At 42.8% G+C, this 22,968-nt stretch overlaps 2 protein-coding genes across 2 annotated transcripts in view; both read left to right on the top strand.

The window, feature by feature from the left end:
* Nucleotides 1-7,102: 7,102 nt before the first annotated feature.
* cfap161 (cilia and flagella associated protein 161) lies at nucleotides 7,103-10,144 on the top strand. The gene is made up of 8 exons (XM_084672463.1): nucleotides 7,103-7,409; nucleotides 7,727-7,816; nucleotides 8,247-8,464; nucleotides 8,552-8,633; nucleotides 8,760-8,795; nucleotides 9,163-9,285; nucleotides 9,573-9,646; nucleotides 9,750-10,144. Exons 1-8 carry the CDS (start codon nucleotides 7,338-7,340, stop codon nucleotides 9,934-9,936), a joined length of 882 nt encoding a protein of 293 aa, XP_084528589.1. The 5' UTR covers nucleotides 7,103-7,337; the 3' UTR covers nucleotides 9,937-10,144.
* Nucleotides 10,145-12,384: 2,240 nt separating this feature from the next.
* The window catches only part of igf1ra (insulin-like growth factor 1a receptor), a 66,555-nt gene continuing 55,971 nt past the window's right edge, over nucleotides 12,385-22,968 (top strand). The window contains exons 1-2 of the mRNA XM_084671810.1: nucleotides 12,385-13,399; nucleotides 20,858-21,421. Coding sequence (XP_084527936.1) covers nucleotides 13,306-13,399; nucleotides 20,858-21,421 — 658 coding nt within the window. The 5' untranslated portion in view covers nucleotides 12,385-13,305. The remainder of the gene's footprint in view (nucleotides 13,400-20,857; nucleotides 21,422-22,968) is intronic.

Here is a 22,968-nt window from a genome sequence, read left to right as displayed (position 1 = left end):
CCATTGCAGATATCGCAACTGTATTTAGAAGACAAACTGCTGCAACCTATTTCTTGGTATTTTCTTGGAGAAATTCCAAGCCAATTTTCATCATACATATAATACAATTACACACCACGTTGTTTGTTTCAGTGTAACCTAATTTCCATATTTCCTTTGAGTTTAATATGTTTTCGTTAGATCGTTCATTCATTTATTCATGCAGTAGGCTAGGCTAGAGTCGTAGGTAAGAACGGACATTCAAATCTGCACCCACTCCCTGGCCAACCAGGTGGAAGGATTAGAGGGTGGACTGGCAAAGATGGAAGTACTGAAGGCATCTGTATGGTGGCCCTGAAGTGAAAATCACACCCCCTAATATGAGTACATCCCCCAAATGATAACACTCCCCCCGAATACGAGTCAACTCCCCCCAATCGGATGACTTGTTCACCTCCCCCCAATACAAAAACACGCTCCCCCAAATGGAAAACGACATTACATTAACTCAAAAACACATTACATTAACTCTGAACGGAAAGGGTAGGTACTACACTTTAGCGCTGATTGGATGCAGTAGGCTAACTAACAAGAAATATGAAATTGAACGACAGAAGTACAAAATGCAATAGCCTGGCAGAGTTACGTGCACCAGAACATTTGTTTGGCTATCGAAGAATGTAGCAAATAGTAGGCTACTTAGGCAAAAGTATTTCGTGTTAAATGTAAAAATCGATAGCCAAACAACTATCCTGGTCCACGTTACTCTGTGATTGTGGCATTTCGTTCTTCTGTAGTGGACTATTAGTTTTTTCTTCTGAAAAGTCCTGCCTTCAACTGCGTTTGCATAGGCTACTTATATTGTGAAACGTTAACAGCATATCTGAGATTATTTCATGGGAATGACCCTGATTAAAATAAAGAGTAGTGTCATGACTCTGAATTGTAAACATTAATGTTTCCTCTTTCCTTCCAACCAAAACGATCAAGTTGTAATGACAGAGTTACGTGAACTAGTTGTTTGGCTATGTTTAACACGCTATGCTACATGCTTCGATACCCAAATAAATGTCCTGGTGCACGTAACTCTGTCAGGCTATTGCATTTTTTACTTCTGTCGATCAATTTCTTAGCCTACTAACATCCAATCTGCGCTAAAGTGTAGTACCTACCCTTTAATGTAATGTCGTTTTCCATTTGGGGGAGCATGTTTTTGTATTGGGGGGAGGTGAACAAGTCATCCGATTTGGGGGGAGTTGACTCGTATTCGGGGGGAGCGTTTTCATTTGGGGGATGTACTCATATTAGGGGGTGTGATTTGCAATTCAGGCCCACTGTACATCTGAGTAGAGTTCAACAGCGACATATTGACAAATTGAGAATGAGATAAAGGCTGAAAAGGGGGAAGCAGCAAAAAAGAGAGGGAGTTCATAGAAAAACAGAAGAAAGCAGAAAAGCTGCATGCGCAGGAGAAGATGGAGAAGAAACAGGAGGAGCTGGAGCAGGCAAAAAAAAAGAAACATGGAGATTCAAACAAAGTTGGAGAATGAGAGATGCAAAATTATAGATCTAAAAAAGAAAGAGATGCAAAGGTTAGCAGAAGAGAAAAGAAAGGAAATTAAGAAAAGGCAGAAAAAAGCACAATTGGAAATGGGGTCTTTGCCAAAACGTGGCTTCTTTGAGAAGATAAAGAGGGCCTTTCAGTCATCACCATGTAGGTAAGGGGACTGACCCTTCCAAACAAGAAATGTAAACGTCTACACCTTTGCTCAGTCATTTGGATCACTGGCACACTTACCAACTTTTAACAAGCAGTCCTAAATGAAAAATAAGAACCATCTCTCTCACAATAATAAATGAAGAATATGACAAAATCTTGGATGTATAGTTTATTGTTTTGGGATATTAAATTACTTTGCTGTCATTGTTGACTAAGTAAAGATTGCTACTGCTCCTGCGTAACCCACCATCCACACTAGAACTGTAGTCCCAATTACAGTAATAGCCTACATAAAACCACAATATACATTCTCAAACCAGTATGATATTATCCACTGCCTATATACATCTTGTCCATGGACGGATTAAGAAACCACGGACGTGTCAAGCCCCCCGCCCCGCCCCGCTAAAAAAATAAAAAAAATCATCGCTAACAAAACAGTCCGTATGCAAGCCTTCTTCCATCAAGCTCAGGATCCTGCTCTCCACTCTCGTCAGCAAAAGTCTTCCGTCTCCTTCTGCGATGGCTGTCATGTCTCCAAGTCTGGCTGACGCCAGGTAAACTCAGAGCGGCCCTCTCAAAACTGTCAAAAAAGTCTCTCTGTGCAGCCACAAAATCCCGCAAGGATTCGAGTGCCCTAACTGCAGTTACAAGGGCTATATCACCCCGCTGCAAAACAGCGCTTGTTGCTTGAAATCTGAATAATACAGTATCCAAAAACTTAGCCATGAACGCCATCTCCAATGTCTCTTATTGTGCACAGAGCGCAGCACCTTCAGAGCGCGTGTGCCTTTTTTCGGTGTCATCCATAGACAAAGTCCTGAGCCTCTCTTGTATATTCTGGTAATTTTCCCAAAGTGCTTTTGTTGAGTCAGCACGGCAGCTCCAGCGTGTAGTGGAGAGAGATTTAAGCGTGAGATTGATGAGCACATGGGAATCTCCAAATACTGTGCCCTAGCGATGCGTGGAGGCGGAGGTGAACGTATATAGAGACTGCAACAAGTCAAAATATTTGCCAACAACATTGCTACAGGCTTCAATACTGTTGACTCCCACCAGATTAAAAGAATGGGCAGCACAGGGGACATAATGAATCAATGGATTCCTCTTCTTTAGATGTGCATGCAATCCATTATATTTTCCAGACATATTGGAGGCATTGTCATATGATTGTCCACGGCAGTTTGTCAAGTCTAGGCCAAGATCGTGCACTATTGAGACAACACAGTCTGCTAAACTTTCCCCAGTGTGACTAGTGATGGGCTCGAATCCTAGAAAGCGTTCCACTACATGGCCCGTTTGGTTCACAAATCTAAATATAAATGTGAGCTAATCTACATGGGATAGATCAGGGGTAGAGAAGACTATTACAGAGAAATATTTAGCGTTTTGTAATTCATTTATAATGGCTTGTTTTGTTTTCTATCCCATAAGTTCTACAAACTCCTCGCAAGTTGTTGAAGATAAATATGAAACATTACCCCTACCCATTTGTCAAAACTTTCTAATATGCTCTGCCAAGAACGGGTCAAATTGTGACAACAATTCCAAGATGCTTAAGTAGTTGCCATTGTGTGGTGAACCTAGCAATTCCTCTCCCCCAGGAACTTAATGACAGAGACCACTCTCCTAAGCACCTCTCTGCAATATTGCCTCTCTCCATCGATTTGCTTAACAAAGGCGGAATCCACGGTGGCACCTGTGGCTCTTTGATGCAGGGCAAGCATGCAGGCTAGATGTTCTGCACTTGCCTCGTGCTCGCAGATTCGCTCCGGGTGTTTCAAGTCACAGTAGCCAGTAACGAATGCTTGAGATTTTGAGGAAAACAGCTTGCATGGAAAATAGTAAATATTTCCTGTGGATGGGGAATACATTATCCACTGTCTATGAACCACTTGGCCATCGGGCAGTCTGCATGTAAGCTGCTCATTAGTCAACGCTCGAGTTTTGCCACCAATCCCACTGTCCCTAATAGAGGCTGGATAATTTGCACACAGATTGTGGAACACTTTAACTCCTCTATCTATAAGAAATGCTTTAGTCCGCTCACAGTGAGTGTTCCTCCACAAAGCTGGGTCAGTTACAGCTTCAAACCAAGCCTCGCCCTGGCCCTGCTCTCCTTCAGAAGGCGGTCTCTTATCCTCAATGATGCTAACAGGCAGCGGAGTCGACGCACGTTGGCGTTATTGACCCTCTTCTATAGCACCGGTCTCCTCCTCCTGACCAACCAACAGTGGCCTCTGTGCCGGTGGTTAAGCATCACCCGCTGATGCCAACAGTAGCCACGGTGGTGCAGCACTAGCACTGCTGCTACCAGGCTGCTCCTCGTCCTCCTTATGCTCCTCACCACCACCACCTCCAATGTTGGGCTTGTGAGTGTCCGTCTGTTTTTTGAAAAAAATTGAAATTCGAGGAACTTGATTTACAATATCTAATTGCCTTGTTTCTTTTTCTTTTCTAAGTTTTCTCTTAGCTGCTCCACTTAATGTACGGCTGTTGTCCATTTTGTTTGTGCTCTTCTCGAGATTGATTGACCTTATCGTGAACTTGCCTGTCTCCAGTTTACTAACTTTAAATGCGCCCTCTATTGAGCAGTTTCTCATTAAACTTGTCGACTAATTAATTGAATTGGAAGGTACTAAGCCTGAAACAATTACTCAAGTAACTCCAATACTTTGCTTACATTTGTGTTGTTGTTGAATTCACATCACCAAAGTCTCTAGTTAATTAGTAGCGTCACACATATGTGATCTTTCGAAAGCGGGCCCCACAGAGTACCGTCACACGTGTGATTCTGAACATTACAACCGACTATTTTGCTATAGACAAAAACTATATGACAAACACTATAGTATGGCCTCACAATTTACAATTAGGAGGCTAACAAGTAACACTAGCAGGTAGTAACATTGCTACGAGTATTATGCTAGGTTGCTAGGTAACGAAAGCTAACGAAAGCTAGCAGCTGCCATTTTGAAAAAATAACTCACTCTGGTGGAATCGTATGTAATATTTAGAACTCACTCCTCAATAGGTTGAAAAGTATCTGCTATCATCTCTCGCTTATATTAATACAAAGTTAATAAAAGCGACTTTATGCAGAGGTTCTGGCTTAGGGGCCCCCTGAGCTCATGTGCCCCTGGGCCTGGACCCGGTAGGCCCGTTCGTTAATTCATCCTTGATTTTGTCATTCCGCAAGTTGTTAAAATTATGTGTGGGGTGCACCGAGCCGGATATTCCAAGAGTGTATGGCTGCAGCCTGCAGCCTCCCGCCTCATCCCTTCCCGACTCATGCCCTCCCGTCTCATGCCTCTACTTTTTAAAATAAAAGCTTGTCTGGTCCGCCATTTCTCCTTCCTACTTTGGTGAATGTGTTTTTTTTAAGATAGACTACAAACTAAAAATACATTCTACGGCTGCAGCCTGGGAGGCCCGGTTGAGTTTAGGCGTCACAACGACGGTTGAGGTTAGGATTAGTTTAAGGCCAGGAGTCGTAGCAGAGGTCGAGGTTAAGGTAAGGCACAACCACGACGGTTGGGGGACAATGATGGTCGGTACAGCACACCGCGCATTTTGTTATGCATTTTGATGATTCATATGTGCAAAACCGACATCCAATCGCCAGAGCTGATCTTGACCTGTACAAGATCAACACTTCTAGTCACTATAAAGTGGTTTTTATTTGTCTGACATCATCAGAGTAGGCGTGATCTGGCTTGACAAGAGGTCTATACAGAAAAAACGCATCAAAAGTTCAGAGGCATATGACATTATATTTCTCAAGGCTGGCAAAGGAATTTAAATTAAGTTACAATGGTTACTATTGCAGCATATTGAAGGGGTTTAACCACTGATTGAAACACACACAAACATTTGTAAAATAATGCTTTGTTAGAAGAAAAAATAAACGTTTTAGGCCGTGTTCACACTTAGACTTTTTTTTTTTTTAAGAAAAAAGCGCTGCCTTCAGCGCCTTTTTACATGCAACCCTATGGGAAAACGAAAAACTTTGTTTTCCCATATTTTTTAAAAACTTATAAAAAAGCGCTGAGCCTGACGCTTATTTGAGTTCAACTTTCTCAACTTTTCACATAAAAGCTGGGTGACGTCAAGCGCCTTTTTGACAGCTGACCAATCAGGACGTGGAGAGTAGGTACGAGTGTTCGTTCTCTGGTAACCTACCTTAGTTACCAGGCTATGGCTAGGGCTCCTCAAACGCCAAAGCTAAAGCAAGTAATGGCATTTTATTGGCCATAGTAGCTAGCTGTCAATAAGTAACCAACAAAAAATAACAGACAATAATGTATAGCTAGACTATATGATTCCTAGCCTGACGTTGTCATACTCATAATTCTAGTCAGAATATGAGTCTGAAAACTGTCCGTTGGGCTGTGACTATGGGGCGTGTGTCAACCGAGCTCGTAAAACAAATGCCTTTTCGCTCAAATACAACCAATCAGAGCAACACAATATGTTATTTGTTGAAAACAAATTCAACCCAAGCGCCTCTTTGGTGACGTTGTTGATTACATTACTGTTGATCATATGTCCATCATGGTATAAAGCCCCCCCCCTGACAATTTAATGGGTCCGAATATAGTTTTTCCGCAATCGAACCCCTCCAGACCCAACTTCCCGACTAATTGTTTTTGTGGCCTGGGCTAAGTTGGGCTGGCAGCCAGGCTAGTAATGCTGTGTTTATGCTATACAAGTAATTTAATTTGACAGTTCTCAAATATTTAATACCAATGCATCATAGTGCACTTAAGTTCCCAACTAAATAACAACTTACAATGTCATCGAACCAGCGCTTTCAGACTTGTAAGCTTGACTGCTAACGCTAGTCCAACGAAACGCTAACGCGCGGCGCTAGCTAGCTAGTAGCACAGACTGGAGATCACTAGGTTTACATTACACATTATGCCTATTGTATAAGTCAAACCCCACAACTAAATGAATCCTGCCACACCCTTGCACCTAGCATTGTTGTATATAAACTAATTATTATTATATTAGCAGACTAGGCTGACACACGATGACTGTCCCACTTTACCAGACAAGCTGTCCCACATGACCTGAAAATGCTGCCTGAGTGATAGAGGGGGTCATCTTATGTTTGAAAGTGTGTATCTAAAATATTGTGTATTCCCATTTCATTTACAGAAACACCACTGTGGCGAGTTAAGTTATTTTGTAAGTCTACTGGAGCCTCTACAAAAAGTGTCCCACATTACCTGAAATCACCCTATTGATAAAAAAAAAACAATTTCAAGTTTTTCAATTTATTGCAACAAACGTGTTCACGAATTTACCTTTACTAGTAACTCCATCCGTAAAATAATTCGCGATTTAGTATTTTTGACCCTCTGAATTTACCGTTGGACAGCTTGGGCATGAGACGGGAGGGCATGAGACGGGAGGCTGCAGGCTGCAGCCATACCCATCTCGGATATTCCTTTTTCAGTGTCATAGCGGCCTCTACCGTTACATTACAGAAGATGTTGGTAGTTCGAGTGTAGATTTAGTGTTACTATGGTAACGATTATAGTACACAAATCATGCCGTTTATGGCTGCTAAGTGGAGTCTTGCTTTTTGATCGAAACATTGGAAGTTTAGACTGCTACTCTAATAAGCGACATGGCAAATGTCAGGACATACGGTACAAGCGTGCGTGTTGGAAACTGGAGAGAAGATGTCACCTTGGAGGAGGTTCGTCTAAAAATGTGCCTTAGCGCACAATCTAATTGCAAACAGACCATAATTTAGAGCTACTGTAGAGCTACCAGTACTTCAATTTAAAGCTCGTGTTGCTAGAAAGTACAATACAGTAGTCTAGCTGCATCTGGAAGCAAAGTCAGTTAACCTGCCCACTTGAAAAATAATCAGACGAAGCATTTAGTTTTGTGAATGTCAACTGGATGTGTTCTGTGTATTTTAGCTAGCCTACAGTAACCTACTGACTTTTTAGACACGCATACTGAATCATTCATGTGTGCGAGTGTTCTCAGCCATGTGTTTGCCCCCAGGATACCCTAAAAGACTTCCTTGAGAGAAAGGAAAAGGGTGAGCTCACTGTCCAGAAAACAGGCTACCTCAAACAGAACATACTCAGAGAGGTACGACTGGATGTTATTATTATAATTCGTTTTTTTTTTTATAGCGCTTTTCTAATACTCAACGTCGCTTTACATGTATTTGGATGCGCCCAAGTCACTTTACAGAGTCCAGTATTCATTCAGTTATACCGGTGGTAGTAAGCTACAACTGTAGCCACAGCAGACAACAGATTGACAGAAGCGTGGCTGCCAATCAGCGCCTACGGCCCCTCCGACCACCACCAACATTCATTCACATTCATACGATACATGTCTTTATGATGGTGGGGGAAACCGGAGTACCCGGAGGAAACCCACGCAGGCACGGGGAGAACATGTAAACTCCACACAGAAAAGACCTGGAGCGACCGGGGTGCAAACCAGGGACCTTTTTGCTGCCTTTGATAGTGTGTGTGCACACACCAACACGTGTGTTTATTTGTTTGTGCAGGTGAATCTGTCTGTAAGCCGTGGCGGCAGTGTATGTTTTGGAGATGTTGTGATGCTGGTGAATGTTGGAGGGTCTAACAGAGGCCACTGTGCAATCAGCATCAACGCAGACATCACAAGTTTAGGGAAGGGGCCTAGCGCAGCCATTCAATCACCGTGCGGAGTCAGTGGAGGGAAAAGTCTGCAGCCCTGTACACGCATTGCCTTCGTTATAAACAGGTACAGTATGCACACACACAGAGAGAGAGAACGAGAAAGAGAGATAAACTCACACAGGTGGTGTTTGACGCTGTTCTATGTGTTTAGTGTTGATGGCAGTGCTGAGGGAGAACCTCTGCATTATGAACAGAGCTTCACCTTGAGCACAACTACCGGCTTTGCTGGAGGGGTAAGTGAGCCCCAGATATCAGTCCCTAACTGTGGAACAATTACTGGGAGTTCATTGTTATTGTGTGCATCTGTTTCTGATAGTATTACATGAGAAAATTGCCTCTTTGTGTCTGCTTCTCTACAGCTGTATCTGACCAGTGACCACAAAACATTCCAGAAGGTAGCTATAATTTCAGATTTTTTTTTTGCCATACCTGGTTTCATTTAACCAATGTTATGATTTTTCAATTATCAGCATTCCAAGACAATGTTAAGCACAGTGAGCCACATGCTTATTGCCACATGCTTATTCTTTTATAACCTACCTGATGACTGCATGTCTGAATTAGGCCTGTTGATTGTAATGAATGCTAATCAGATATGAATAATTGTAAATTATTATTTTGATGTAGCTAATGGCATTTACCTGCAGCCACAAACCATTTAGAAGAATAGACACATATGTAGGCTGTTGTGCATTTCATTAAGCCTGTACTTAACTCTGAGTATGTTGTAACACCCTAACACAAGTTTGATTTGTTTGGAAGTGTGCAAAGATGTCCCGCCTCCAGGAAGTGAATCTAGATCAGCAGGCTTCCTTCCTGGCTTGGTGGAAAATTGTGCACTTTGACCCCCAGGAGAGGCTGGAGCATGAGGGCCTACCTGTACCTGTGAGTCCACTTCAGGTTTTCTCCACACGTATTCAATCATCTGTCATGGCAAGTTCAGTAAGAACCACAAAAACCAAGTCAAGAAAAACCCTCATGCAATCACACTCGACTACAAACACCTGCCGCGAGTCGCGGCATGAGCGGCGCCAATCCCCACTATATAGCTCTTAACCTAATATGAAGACAATACCTTTGTAAATCTCAGAATCGTGCACGTACACCCCCCCCCACTTCCCACACGCTTTTTACTCCCTCTCATTCTAATCATATAATTCTGTTCCCTACAGGCAAACGCTAAAGTTCTGATAAGTCACTGTAAGACCAACCATGCCCTCGCAGTCCTGGGGGATCACATTCTTTGGTACATCTGCGCGCCCTTTCTATGTTTCACGTCACAACAAGAACCAATGGTGTGTGGTGTTGTTTGGATGTACACAAGGTGATAGACTTCCTATCTCTGTTAGGACTCCATATGGCCGGGAGTACGAGGTGGTTGCCCAGACCTTCCTGGATTCCCACAAGGCCGAGCGAGATGTGAACCACTGGCTGTTGGTGACCTCTGACCCTGCAGGGGAGGGTCTAACACTTCTGGAGCGGCCACAAACACAGACCCTTGCCACAGACCTGCAGCAAGCCGACACAGTTTCATAAGCACTAACAAAACTACGTTTAAGTGTAGCACCTTATACAGGTGTTAAATTCAGTATGCCTCACTTGCATATTGTATGTGCTTTGTGTGTGTCTTTGTTCAAAGCCACCTGCGTTGAAAGTCCATTAAAAGTAATGTATTTAAATTCTGCGAGTAGGTGTTCATGTGCTGGGTGTGTCAAGATGGACAATGGGTGTGATTTAAGACCTGTAAGAGAAGAGGTGGGGCATAGGGAGGGAGAGAGATTCAAGAGAAATTAGAAATAAATATTCTAAAAATAAGTTCCTGATGCCTACGTTTTCAGAAACTGTAGAGTAAAGCTACAAAGGTGTAAAGTCAACCTGACAACCTCGGAACTTTGCGTGTTATTCTCTGTGTTCCCTTCCTGCTTCTCAATTCTTCCTAGCCACAGGCCATGTAAACCATCAAACCCCACAGCCCACTTCTGTCAATCTGTCATGTTGAAATATGTAAACGCTATGACAATCTTTTCAATACATATAACAAGTTTCCTTGTTACTCTTAATGCACCAGTGTTCATTTTGGCAGCTATATGTTACAATCTGTTTGTGAACTTAGCGAGATGATTTTTCACCGTGAGAATTGTAGAGGGTGGAGTGTCTAAAGCAGGGTGAGAGAGAGTTTATGCTTCAGGTTTCCCTCATGATTTCTTGGTGTTTTACCTTGTAACGCTACTCAGAGTATTGATGATGAATGTAGCTGTTATCAGCAGAATGACAACTAACATGCATGGTAATTCATGGCAAAATTATTGTGCTTGTGTATATATTTGTAGGTGTACTGTATATGTGTGTGTGTGTGTGGGTGAGAGGGTGTATGTGTGTGTGCGTTGCAAGCATTCGGAGGCTTGTCTCACCAGACTACACACCAGCGTATCCTCTCTGGAGCCTTGTCCTCTCAGGTAACCTGCTTTATAACAGCTGGAGCAGTGTCCTCTTTTTTTTTTTTTTTTACGTTTATTTCACAGTATGACACAAGTGTGCCAACGCTGGGCATCGATATCAGCAGCACTGGGGCTGGGGGACAAATTCCAAGTGCTCATGCCCATGTCAGGTTGCACGCACACACACACACACACACAAACACGTTCTGCTTTAACAATAAAACATCTTCCAGTCCAAACTTTAAAACGACACCTCTTAAAAGCTTTTCTTTATTAATAACGATTTTCGTTGATAGATTATCAGTAGTATTTTTGTAAACTACCACAAGACGGCAGCAGTACTCCACGTGGCCCAAGCCTGCATTGCAGTTGCGTTGGCGGGACCACAGTCATCCTCTGGTGGGATTAAATTTTACATAGGAATGAATGGCCAGAATTATTATATTATATACCTCTAATCAACACTATGACTGTGATTAAAAACATTTTACTTAAAGTCGTTCTAAATTGTATTTCATTTAAACTACACAATTGGTCGGCCTCGATGCAAAACGTTTGTCTGATGTAAAAGGTAAAGCTGATTGAAACACAGTTTACCTCATTGCATAAAATAGGGTACTTACATTTTAGTTGGCGAATTCATAACGTAGCCTAAATATCATTCATGCACGGGCTAATTGTGAAGATTGTGAAGCATTCTGCGGAGTTAACGTTCAAATCAAGTCCAATCCGTACATTTGAATGAAACTCTGTGACGTATTTTACGTTTTTCTTATGGAGATCATGTGTCGGTCAAAATGTCTTCAATGCAGCCAACAGTTCAGAGTAAACTCCTTGTTTCAAATGTTTCAAAATTGCTTAGGCTGATCAAACATGTTTTGTCCATACTCTAACTCCGGGAAGAATTCCTCTTACCAGTATTCCAAACCAACTGGAACAATACAGAAGCTTAAAAACACAAAACAAACAAAAAACAAACATCTGTATAGGCCTGCCCTATACCTATAGGCCTACTGTTAAACGCTGAACCTACAGTATAGATGATTGCTTAGGCATGAGCCAACTATACATTGGAAAAATTGACATTCAAGTCATTGTTTTACCAAATCAAGGGCACTGTCTAAAATAATTAATCCATCTGAACAGGAAACACAATTGAAAATTACTTTTAACAATTAACCTATATGAACACCTGCCTAACTGACAGACAGTAGGCTAGTAGTAGCCTATTGACTTTAGGGCAGGCTTCGATAGAAAACTTTGCAGGCAAGTATTCGGAGGCAGGCCTATTCTTAATCAATGAATAGGTTGGCCATAGGGATAAGCTTAAATTGTATTTTCAATAAATAAATACAACTAAGCAAAATAGCAAACCTGACGGTAGTTTTACAATAGGCCTACATTGTTGTCCGAGGAGATTACAACTTTAAGAACATTTAATCGACCCCGGTGTTGCCCACGGCATGGGCTGGACGAGTTTACTCCATCCCAGTTTTTCTAACAGGCTTACGCCACCGTGTTACAGCGCCGTGTGTTTCAGTGCGAGACTGGAGCCAAGGCTTGTTTACAGCAGTGATTCTACGGAGTGTTGACCGAGAACGAGGGCAAGTGATAGGATTGCTGCTTAGGCAACGCTTTTGGGGCCACCGTGGCTAAAGGATAGAAATACATCTTTACAACCGATAAACGTCTTACATGTCACACCGGTGGATTTGGTTACGAGTAAACCGTAGGCTACTCCACCCAACCGAAGCCCCATCAAGCTCGAGAACCGTTTCTCTTGCGTGGCACAAGTCTTTTTTAGCTACGGACCCGTCTGCTGCGCAAACGGCTAAGATAGGCAGCACATAGGGGTGAAAACAGGGTGAAATCGGTGAAACTGTTTCTTCCTACCGGTTTCGTCCTGGAGAGAGCGAATGGAGTAATATTCCCATTCATTTCTCATCCCAGCCACCACCCCGTGGACGTATTTTCTCCTTTTGATTCATATTATTCTAAAGGACAGCAACCACGAAAGAAAAATAATTTAGACTGGAAATAATCTTGGTCTACATTTTGGATAATCGCTTCATTATTTGCAGACATAAAAGGACGCATCATTACTGATGTTTCAAGAGATGGAGACTGAGGATGCGGATTACTATCATCTCTCGAGTAAAATCTGTGGCTCAAATGCCTTGCCAGCCATCCTAAAATCATTGTGTGTTTGGCAAGAATAACGAACTGTTTTAATTTATTGACTGTGAGGTTTTAATTCACATAACACATTGCTTGATTTGTAAGATTTAAACAAGAGGAATCATCCAAACACCGATGTGTCGACCTTTAAACGAATCTATTTGACCGGACCTCATGTTTTTGTTCTTACCAACATTTTGTGAGCCAGGTGGCAAGTTCTCTGTTCCGCATTCTCTTGAATTCTGGAATCAAATTCTTTGATTTTTAGAGGAGTGAACAATTTACAGGAATGAGATCTAGGACAGAGAGGGATAGTTCGACCTTGTTTTGGGGTCTGATGCTGTCTGTCTCCACGCTCTTCATATGGTCTGGAAATGGAGAGAGTAAGTGCCATCGTAATGTAGTAATAATAGGCTATTCAATGATTCTTAATTTTCCATTCACTTTCATCTGTATTTTCTTCACAATGTATTGAACCTTTCTCCAACCTCACAACGGACATAACATTTTATACTAAGTTAGATTACAACTTTTCGAGCTATATAGTTTAGAGTAACTAAGGTGTAGGCCTATTTGAATTGTCCTAAAACAATTAGGCACTTGAACCACACAATAACATGGTGACAGTCAATTAAAGTCTTTAAAACGTTTTTTTTCTTTTTCTTGTAGGTTTACAAAGGCCTACAATATATGTTATCTTAAAACATGTTTAGTCTTGTCATAACGTAAACGTAGCTTTTATAATAGGCTACTGTTAATATAGCCTATTAACAGAAAGTGCCGAATGGTAGCCAATGCTATATTGTGATCTGATCAGGTTTCTGATATGATGTGCCTCTTGGTCCTCAATTATCTAGCCTAGATAACAGGAAGCGCCCGTATGCCGTACAGCCTACTTGGAAGAGTAGCCTAACTGCCGTAGCATTGAAACAATTATAGTGCTTTCATGCAACGGAACCAGGGATATTCCGTAGCCTATAGTTGAAGGTTACTACGACCATGTGGCCATTTTGCATTTCGTAGTGGTAGTGATGCACGATCAGTTGCACCAATTTCACGCTCCGCATGTAAGCTATTGGCAAACAGAAAGTATTGGCTACTGTCGCAAGATAGTCTTAATGTTTAGTAGCCTTCTCTGAAATACAGAGTAAGGGGACCGTCACCTTTAGCCTAGTGTTTTACCTAGATTGCATTTAAACAGTAGGCTATTATTATTATGATTATTGTTAAATAGACTAATGTAGGCTATGCAGTGGTAACAAATTTCTCTTGTGCTAGTTGTCTTTTTTCCCCTTAGTGTTGCAATAGGCCTACAATTAATTTATTATAATTGTCATTGGTTTCCAGCAACATGTAGGCCCACGCGTTTGTCATAACCGTAGTCATTCCAGTTTTGTAGGAGCATGCGGCAACCAATTCTCCTGTATGGATTCAGTGTTGTACATTTGGCAGCTTGTCGTGTCGAAGTGCGTAGACTACCCAGTTGCAGGCATTAGAAATATTTACTCAGCAGCTCATTTTGATCGTGTTTGATTTGACTGTTGTTAATCTGCTTAGTGGAATCTCTGAGGCTAAACGCCATGTGGTTGGGTGAATGGCTTTAACAGTGTATGAATCATGTCTTCTGAAGAATCAACTATAGGATACCCGAATTGCATGTTAATGGGGAGTCTCCAAAAAAAGGAACATATTTCAGGTTCAGTTGAGGCTTCATAGGCTACACATAGCGTTACATCATGACCCGTTGGATCGCATCACCAATGAATGCCAACACGTTTTTTTTCTCTCTTACAGTCACTGTTTACAACATATTTTGTCATGTCAACTTGTGCTCAAAACTGTAATTTTGACACTGTGTAGTCAGGCTAAGTGGTTCTCAATCCTGGTCCTTATGCCCCCCTGACCTGGATGTTTTAGACGTTTCTGAGCAGGGAAACGTCTAAAACATGCAGGGCAGGGAGGCCCGAGGACCAGGATTGAGAACCATGAGGCTAAGCAAAGATGCAGCCTATTTAAGGATGCGGGAGTTCTATTGTATAGGCTTATGCTGGGGACACACTATACGATTTTTTAAATCTTATAAGATTTTCAAACTGTCAGAGACCACAAACATGAGGACAAAAAATCCTAGATGTAGCCGTTTTTCTCCTGCAATGTGTGGTCACTCTTAACACACCTCACACCAAGGGAACATCTGATAAAATCTGCGGAACTATCAAGATAATCGGGACATATGTTACCTAGGATTGTTGGAAGGGCCGAAATCGGCCCGATTATCCTGTGGTGTGTCCCCAGCATTACTTTACATAATTTACTGTTGAAATATCTCTCTCTTTTGGCTAGCTGTTGTGTTCTTTTGATATTTTTGTAGAGGTAGGGCGATCATGTGAAACTAAATTAAGTTCTTTTGACCAGTAGTCAGACCAGCATCCCATAGCCCCTTCTATGAATCATGGTGAGAAGTTCTCAGCCCCCCACTGAGTTTGAGGGACCCTGCAGGGGGCGAGGGTGGGGGTCCTGGTTTTGACCCTCACTTTCCAGTCTGAGGTGGAGGTTTAAGCTCACCACCACCAACCACTTCACTGGACATGAAGCTCAGAACGCTCGAGGGGGGGGGGGGTGACAGCCCTGATTAAATAATAAAGAGGTAGGATAGATGTTATTAGTGAAATATACATCTATTTACAATGTATTTACCATATCACTTCAGCAATAACACCCAATTAACCTCAGAGCATGAAAATAACCTTTTTATGGAATAGAGGTTGGGGGACCCAATGACTTATTGAAAATAACATAAATGGTTTCAAATATGAGTCTAAATAGAGTACAAACAGTTATTGCTCTTAAAACAAGCTTAGCTCTATGACTGTTGCTCTTGTATACTTTGCATCAAGTGCAATTGTAAATGTGTCCTTGGTAATAAAACATAATTAAGTTCACTTTTAACTCTCACCACCGTAAAGTTTCCATTGCTCCCAAGGAGAAAACAAGACTCCATGATTCTCTTTCCCTTACATGTGCACAGTGTGTGAGAGAGAGACGGAGAGAGACGGAGAGAGACAGAGAGAGAGAGAGAAAGAGTGTGTTTGGGAATATAATGTGCTATAGACTCATGAGAGAAACAGACATGGTTTTGTTGATTGAAATAGTGGAGAGTTTGTGAACGTTTTTTTATTGGTCCATGCTGTTCACATGATCTGTTTCTGGACAGCCTGGCAGCAAACGTATTCTCCTATCAAATCCCAGGCCTAGCAGAGGCTTTACACACACATACACTCACCAGAGCAGCCTCTGAAGTACCTCTTTTAGCAAGCATGACTCACACTTCTACTCTACTAACTCAGAGCAGAGAAAAAGCTTTTGTGTGGGATTCAGAAAGGAAAACATTGTTTTTAATGTCATATCCGTGTCTGAAAGGCATATTGGCCTTGAAATGAGTTATTATTCTCCTATCGCTATTCATCATCGTTTACCATTTAGCTTCTCTGGTTAGAACGGCCTGTCTAGCCACCTCTGAATCACTGGCTCATTCAGCCCCCACCCTCTTTCAAAGCAGGCATACTAATGTGCCTGTTTTCCTTATGATGAGATCCATTGCTCCTACAAATCGTTATGGCAGGATCTGTCGCCAGGGTAACACACAAGAGGGGGTAACACAGACAGTCAGGTTGGGATCCACCAGACAGGAGCTCTGTGGCCCACATGCCTTACTTGTGACTGGGGCCAGTGACTCACACACAGACTCTGAGGCTCAGCAAGGCCCCCTCTCTGACTCGTGACTGGGAGTGTGTGGTCTTGCCACGCTGTGCCCATCCCCCAGCCATCCACGAGAAGGAGAAAAGAGGGGGGGGGGGGGCATGCAGCGTCTTCTCGTGTCTACCCCAAGCAAGGGAGTGTGTAAGGTTCTTTCTGTGTGTGTGTGTCCTTTGCCTTGCTAACAGTGCAGCAGTGGCACAACGTGGCTGCTTGAGTCACCGGCGTGGTCCGTGCTCTGAGAGGAAAGTGTGTCACTGCGCTAGTTTGGAAGAGAGCAGTCAAATGTTAACCTAGGGCTCCTCCGGGCTGCCAGCTGAGGTTTACAATGCTTAATTAAACACGTATTTAAAGTGGGCTGTCAGATCATTTGCTCATATGCAGGCTCTGGCCGGCCCCACATACATCATTACAGGCTGAAGCTTTAATGACCCATGGTACGCTGTACAATTTGCAAGATGACTGCAAATGTTAGCTCTTCTAATAAATGACATGCACAGTGTCAAAGAGAGGATGTGCATCATCCAGCGGACATATTCAAATTGAACAGGAAAACTCATTGATTCCATGAGAGAAACCCTTTTGTTAGAACGCTGCCACAGTACACATTTTATTAGTCTGTTGGAGGTCCAGTCCATGTGTCCTTACATTTGTTTACGCTTGTGTTTATAATTATCCAGTTGGACTATGAACTGTCATAGTGAGCAGGTTGTCTGTGTTTATCGTTTATCCTTGTTAGCGACTGTAGGAGGTTTGATGTACGCAAGCTATTTGTCTGTGCACAAGTTCACATGCGAGCGAGAGGGGGGGAAGAGAGGGAGGGAGTGAGTATGTAGAGTAGGGAAGGTGAGAGTGTGGTGTAACTGGGCTCTGATATCTGAGCCTATGTCTCTGAAGTGTGGTTCTCCAGAATGCCAGTCAGATGACTTCCAGCATGTGAAGGATTAGGTGAAGTTGAGGGGGCAGGTGTGAGAGGCTGTAAAGGACACCTGCCCCCTTGTCTAGAACTTCTAAATGGTACTCAGCAACAATAAACTATGTGAAAAGTAAACATAGGTTTTTGATTATGTGTTAATACTATATATCCGTTATGCACACAGGAGACGGCTGTAATGCTTTCTGATAGGAAGGAACTAGTGGGCTTTTTAATCCAATCAGGACCAGCGTTAGTGCTTCACTCCATCACATTAAACTTGAGATGCAGGATGGGGCTTCCTCTCCATAACAGCCTTCCTGGAGTTAGCAGGAAGTCCGGAAAATGATACAATTATGCCCTTTCCCAGAATGCTCTCTCAAAGTTGACTGTTAAATTGTAACAGTAACCTCTAATAAACAACTCGAGATACCGATCTGGCTTTTATATTATACCAAGGGATCAAGGGGCATTTAGCATTTCATGAATACTGTTTACCATTTTCACTTACTTTGTGGTGGGGAACTGTTTTGCTGTGCAATCCTCATGGCTTGATTTCACCTGGCCAGGGTCATTGAGATCACTGGTTCGTACCTAGTGTGTGTTTTTGTGTGTATTTGTCTGTGTGTGTCTTTGTCTTTGTGTGTGTATTTGTCTTTGTGTGTGTTTTTTGTGTGTGTGTGCTTATGGGGATGACATTCCTGTGGAGGACCGGGGCAAGGTTTATTAATCATAAACATGAGATGCAGGATCCCATTACGCCCTGCTGATATGTGTGTTTACGCAGCAGTGTGAAGAGCACCGAGGGACAGGCCTGGAGTCCTCAGTGTGTGCCCGCCTCATTGTGTGGACAGGGCCTTCACACAGCTGCTTAGATACACCCATTGATCTGGAATGACAAAAGATTTGTTGTGTTCTCTTTTTGTGAAAATGTCAACTTCATGTCAAAATGTGATGATAAATCATTGGTAGACTGTAAAATAGGAAGAGTTAAACCTTCTTCATCTCCTTCGAACACCTAGTGGCTTAGCTGAGTTCAAATTAAATGTAGTAAATTAGTAGTATCTAATATGGCAAATGACTAGAAGGAAGGTAATAACAATAGAAGTGTTTTTTTTGTTCCTTGGTTTATTTCAGTTCCCTTGTGTGCTATTTTGACTTTCATTTTTTATTTGAACAAAAGCAAAAGAAGTACCTCACAATGTGTTGCTTTGTTTACTTTTATCACCAGAGGTTTTACAGCGATAGTGAGGCTTCACATAGTCACTGTTGGTAGAAATCTTATCTCATTCCCCCTACCCACCACAACCACACTGAGCCTCCCCCCTCCTCTCGTGTCCCGTCTAATGCCAGACTCCCCTCATTTTATTAATGCTTCCAACGGGAAGTGAAGCCTAGAGTTTCTCTTTACTAACAAACAAATTAGTCTTTGTGTGTGAGTCGCTCCACCCCTCCTCCCTCTCGCTGGCTGCTGGAGGAGCTGGGAGAAAATTCTCAATGAAACAAAGAGGACATGCAGCTCCATGGCTCCCAAGTGGAGCCCCAGGGCGTTAATGTTGATAGGGGAAAGCAAATAGTATTTTCTAGAAGAGTAATCATTTCCGTTCTAAATTTAGAGGAAGGCATCAGTCTGACAGGAGCTCATGAAGTGCAGAAAACACAAGGTCCTTTTTTTGGGCTCCCATTTTTAACAAAGAACTTCAAGCAGGGTCTTTGCTTTCAAAGAGGGGTGACGTTTAGTCTTCTCTCAGCAGCACCTTGATGATAACTAGTGGGCGCTTGTGTATGTGACACATGAATGACAGTCTTATGAAAATAGGGATTGTATTTTTAGAATTATACCGTATCTCCACAACCGAAAAAATATTTGGATCCAATCAATGTCATTTTAAGCTTTTGTTGTCACCCAATTTAGCTAAATGCTCAGTGTGAAATCAGTGTATTAGCTTTTTAAGCAGTTTGTCTTGAGCTTTTGTTTGTTTGAAACAGATTACAGACATAAGTGGAGGTCCTCAAACTGCTACTGTAGTTTGTTTGGTTGGACGAGCCCCATAACAGCACATCTCACTACAAGGGGGACCCAGGCTTCTGTAAGAACATAACAGGTTTAGCCAAAGGAGCTCATATCTCAAACAATATCTCAATCAATGTTTCCATTGCTCCACCTTTGCTAGGTACATTTCAAACTTCTTGGTGGTTGGTGGCAGTATGTCACTGTAGGAATTGCTTTAGTATGATTTTATAAACTAATATAATGCATGTTGGTGGGATATCCATGTGCTTAATTTATGAAAGTAAAGTTTTCATTATGGAACTGTAAACTCGATTTGAGAGTCTATGACTGCATTAAGACTTAAAGAGGCATCTTTGTCATTTATTAGATGAGTCAGAATAGACTTGCATTGCAGCTTCTGTGTATTTCCAGTGGTGCTTTTGCAATGAAGAGCAGAGATGATACTCCCGCAGTAAAATCCTAAATGTGTGTGAAGATGTTCCATACTCTGTGGGTCTGGTGCTGATTTCAGTGTCTTGGACGTACTTTGTAAACACAGGGGTTATCTGAGATGATGAACTAACACTTATGGACAGGTCCTGTGACCACAAGATCTCACCAACAGTATGGTGTAAGAATGTCTCAAAACGTTGGCCCATGCCTTTGAGTCAGCTTGTTCAGTGTAACAGGCATCCTCACCCTAGATGACCCTGCCTGTCTGTCTCTCTGTTGACACAGTAAGAATGTCTGCCACATTCTGTCATGTCACTTTGACCCATCATTCCAGAAGACAAGAAGAGAAGGAAGCTGGTGGGGAGTGATAGTCACAACCACGAACAAAAGCAACAATAAGCTTTTGTATATGGAGAGAACAAACAATCTTCTCAATAGTAGAGCATAACACAAGAAGTCCTTTATAAGCAATTAGTCTAGATAGGATCTTCAACAAAATTAGATTCAACCCTGTTTATGGGGCTGGACTTGGTTCGTCGTGTTCCTTACATTGTTTCCCACACTGTGTCTGGAACAGCTTGATCCCTTCATAAAATAGTCCATTGATATGGTAGAATTCAATACAAACAGATTAATGGAATACCTTGGCACCATAACAAATAACAATAGGGATCATGTTAAATGTGCAGGGGATAACACTGTAATGCCTCTCTCCTTGTCCTCCAGTCTGTGGTCCGAGTATTGACATCCGGAATGACATCAACGAGTTCAAGCGCCTGGATAACTGCACGGTGGTGGAGGGCTACCTGCAGATCCTCCTCATCTCCGACAAGACCAACAACCTCAACCAGGAGCACTTCCGCACGCTCAGTTTCCCCAAGCTGCGGGTCATCACCGACTACCTGCTCCTGTTCAGGGTGTCCGGCCTGGACAGCCTCAGCACCCTCTTCCCCAACCTCAATGTCATCCGGGGTCGCAACCTCTTCTACAACTACGCCCTGGTGATCTTTGAGATGACCAGCCTGAAGGACATAGGCCTGTACAACCTGAGGAACATCACCCGGGGAGCCATCAGGATCGAGAAGAACCCCGAGCTCTGCTACCTGGACTCAGTGGACTGGTCGCTCATCATGGACGCCGAGTTCAACAACTTCATAGCGGGGAACAAGCAGTCCAAGGAATGTGGGGATCTGTGTCCAGGCATCATGGAGGACTCTCCCCAGTGCACCCAGACCAGCTTTAACGACAACTACAGCTACCGCTGCTGGACCTCCAACCATTGTCAGAAAGGTAAGAGCTGCCTGGGGGTGTCTTAGTTCCTCCCTCCCTCGGTTGGGGAGGTCATGAGAGACGAATCAGCCTCACACAGACTTGGGTTGTGCACACTACTACCCTCTTTAGGTTTGCTGGGTTTTTACACGTTCCACATTGACCTGCTGCCCGAAAATGAAATTGGTTTGTGGTCGTTTTTCTTTGGTTTCAGGGTAGGTTCATTATCTAATAACTGGGGTATTTGCAAGTGTTTGTGTATGGGGATCTTTACTGTGAGTTTATGGTCAGTTGTGTTCTTGAGCCAGTGAGGTGGGTTGCAGACCCTCAAACACTCTGCAATAAGGCATTTTTTTGGGGGGGTCCCAGGGATCAATCCCATGAATCCCTTCTGTGTTTTTCCTTCATTTCCATTATGCTTGAGGATTGTTAATAGTCCAGTGAAAACATTTCCTTTCTGTTTATTATAGCAAGCTTTCCTTTAGATCTAATCTGTTTTGGGGGATTGAAGATACTTGCATAATACTGCTCCATGTGGTCTTAAGGTAAGGTTCAAGTTACGCTGCCAAATAAGTGGCCATTCTATCTGTCTGGAGTAGGTCAGGTACATATTTACCATCTCTTATCTGGGGTTGATGTAGTTATGGTCAAGCACAATACAGTTTAATGAACCGCAATGGGTAGATTAAATGGCCCATGGGATTAAATGGTTTTAATATAAAATGTATCATATTTTGTGTCATTTTATACTGGTGTTCTAACCGGTATAATTTAAAGTTAGTTCCAGTGAGACAGAGGCTTGTGTTTGAGGATTGTGCTTGTGTTTCATTCATCTGATGGTACATAAACAGAGGTGGTTATGGGTGCAGACAGTGAATAACAAGACTGTTGTTGGTTTGTGGTTTGTCCAGGGATTCTGGTTATATAAAGCTTTGTGGATGTTCTTCATCTTGATGCGTGGCTAAAATGGTGACATCAGTGGCACAGCAAGCACCAAATAGCCTCCTATCGGCCCCTGTTTGTTTGTTTTGTCTAGACGATTACACTCTATGGAGATGAGGGAGGCTGGGTGTCTGTTAGGAGTCTGAAGTCTCTCTCTCTCTCTTTACATTTAGTCAACACTTATCCAGAGCGACTAACAGTAAGTACAGGGACATTCCCCCGAGGCAAGTAGGGTGAAGCGCCTTGCCCAAGGACACAATGTCACTGTGCACTTCCGGGAATCGAACTGGCAACCTTCTGATTACTAGCCCGAGACCCTAACCACTCAGCCACGTGACTCCCTTTCTTGCTCTCTCTCTCTCTCTCTCTCTCTCTCTCTCTCTCTCTCTCTCTCTCTCTCTCTCTCTCTCTCTCTCTCTCTCTCTCTCTCTCTCTCTCTCTCTCTCTCTCTCTCTCTCTCTCTCTCTCTCTCTCTCTCTCTCTCTCTCTCTCCCTCTCCCTCTCCCTCTCCCTCTCCCTCTCCCTCTCCCTCTCCCTCTCCCTCTCCCTCTATCTAAATGTTGAAGACTGTTGCTGCATAGTCTCAGTGGTACTAATCAAAGGTACATAGATGGCTGCTCTGCTCT

Source organism: Hypomesus nipponensis, chromosome 14 (genome assembly GCF_054491055.1).
Source record: "Hypomesus nipponensis isolate SF chromosome 14, ASM5449105v1, whole genome shotgun sequence".
In the NCBI taxonomy this organism is placed as follows: domain Eukaryota; kingdom Metazoa; phylum Chordata; class Actinopteri; order Osmeriformes; family Osmeridae; genus Hypomesus; species Hypomesus nipponensis.
This window is presented reverse-complemented; position numbering and strand designations above follow the sequence as displayed.

Coding starts and splice junctions, on each gene's coding strand:
- cfap161 (XM_084672463.1), top strand. CDS start 7,338: ATGGCAAATGTCAGGACATACGGTACAAGCGTGCGTGTTGGAAACTGG. Junction 8,465..8,551: donor ATTGCCTTCGTTATAAACAG/GTACAGTATGCA, acceptor CTATGTGTTTAG/TGTTGATGGCAGTGCTGAGG. Junction 9,647..9,749: donor CTGGGGGATCACATTCTTTG/GTACATCTGCGC, acceptor TATCTCTGTTAG/GACTCCATATGGCCGGGAGT.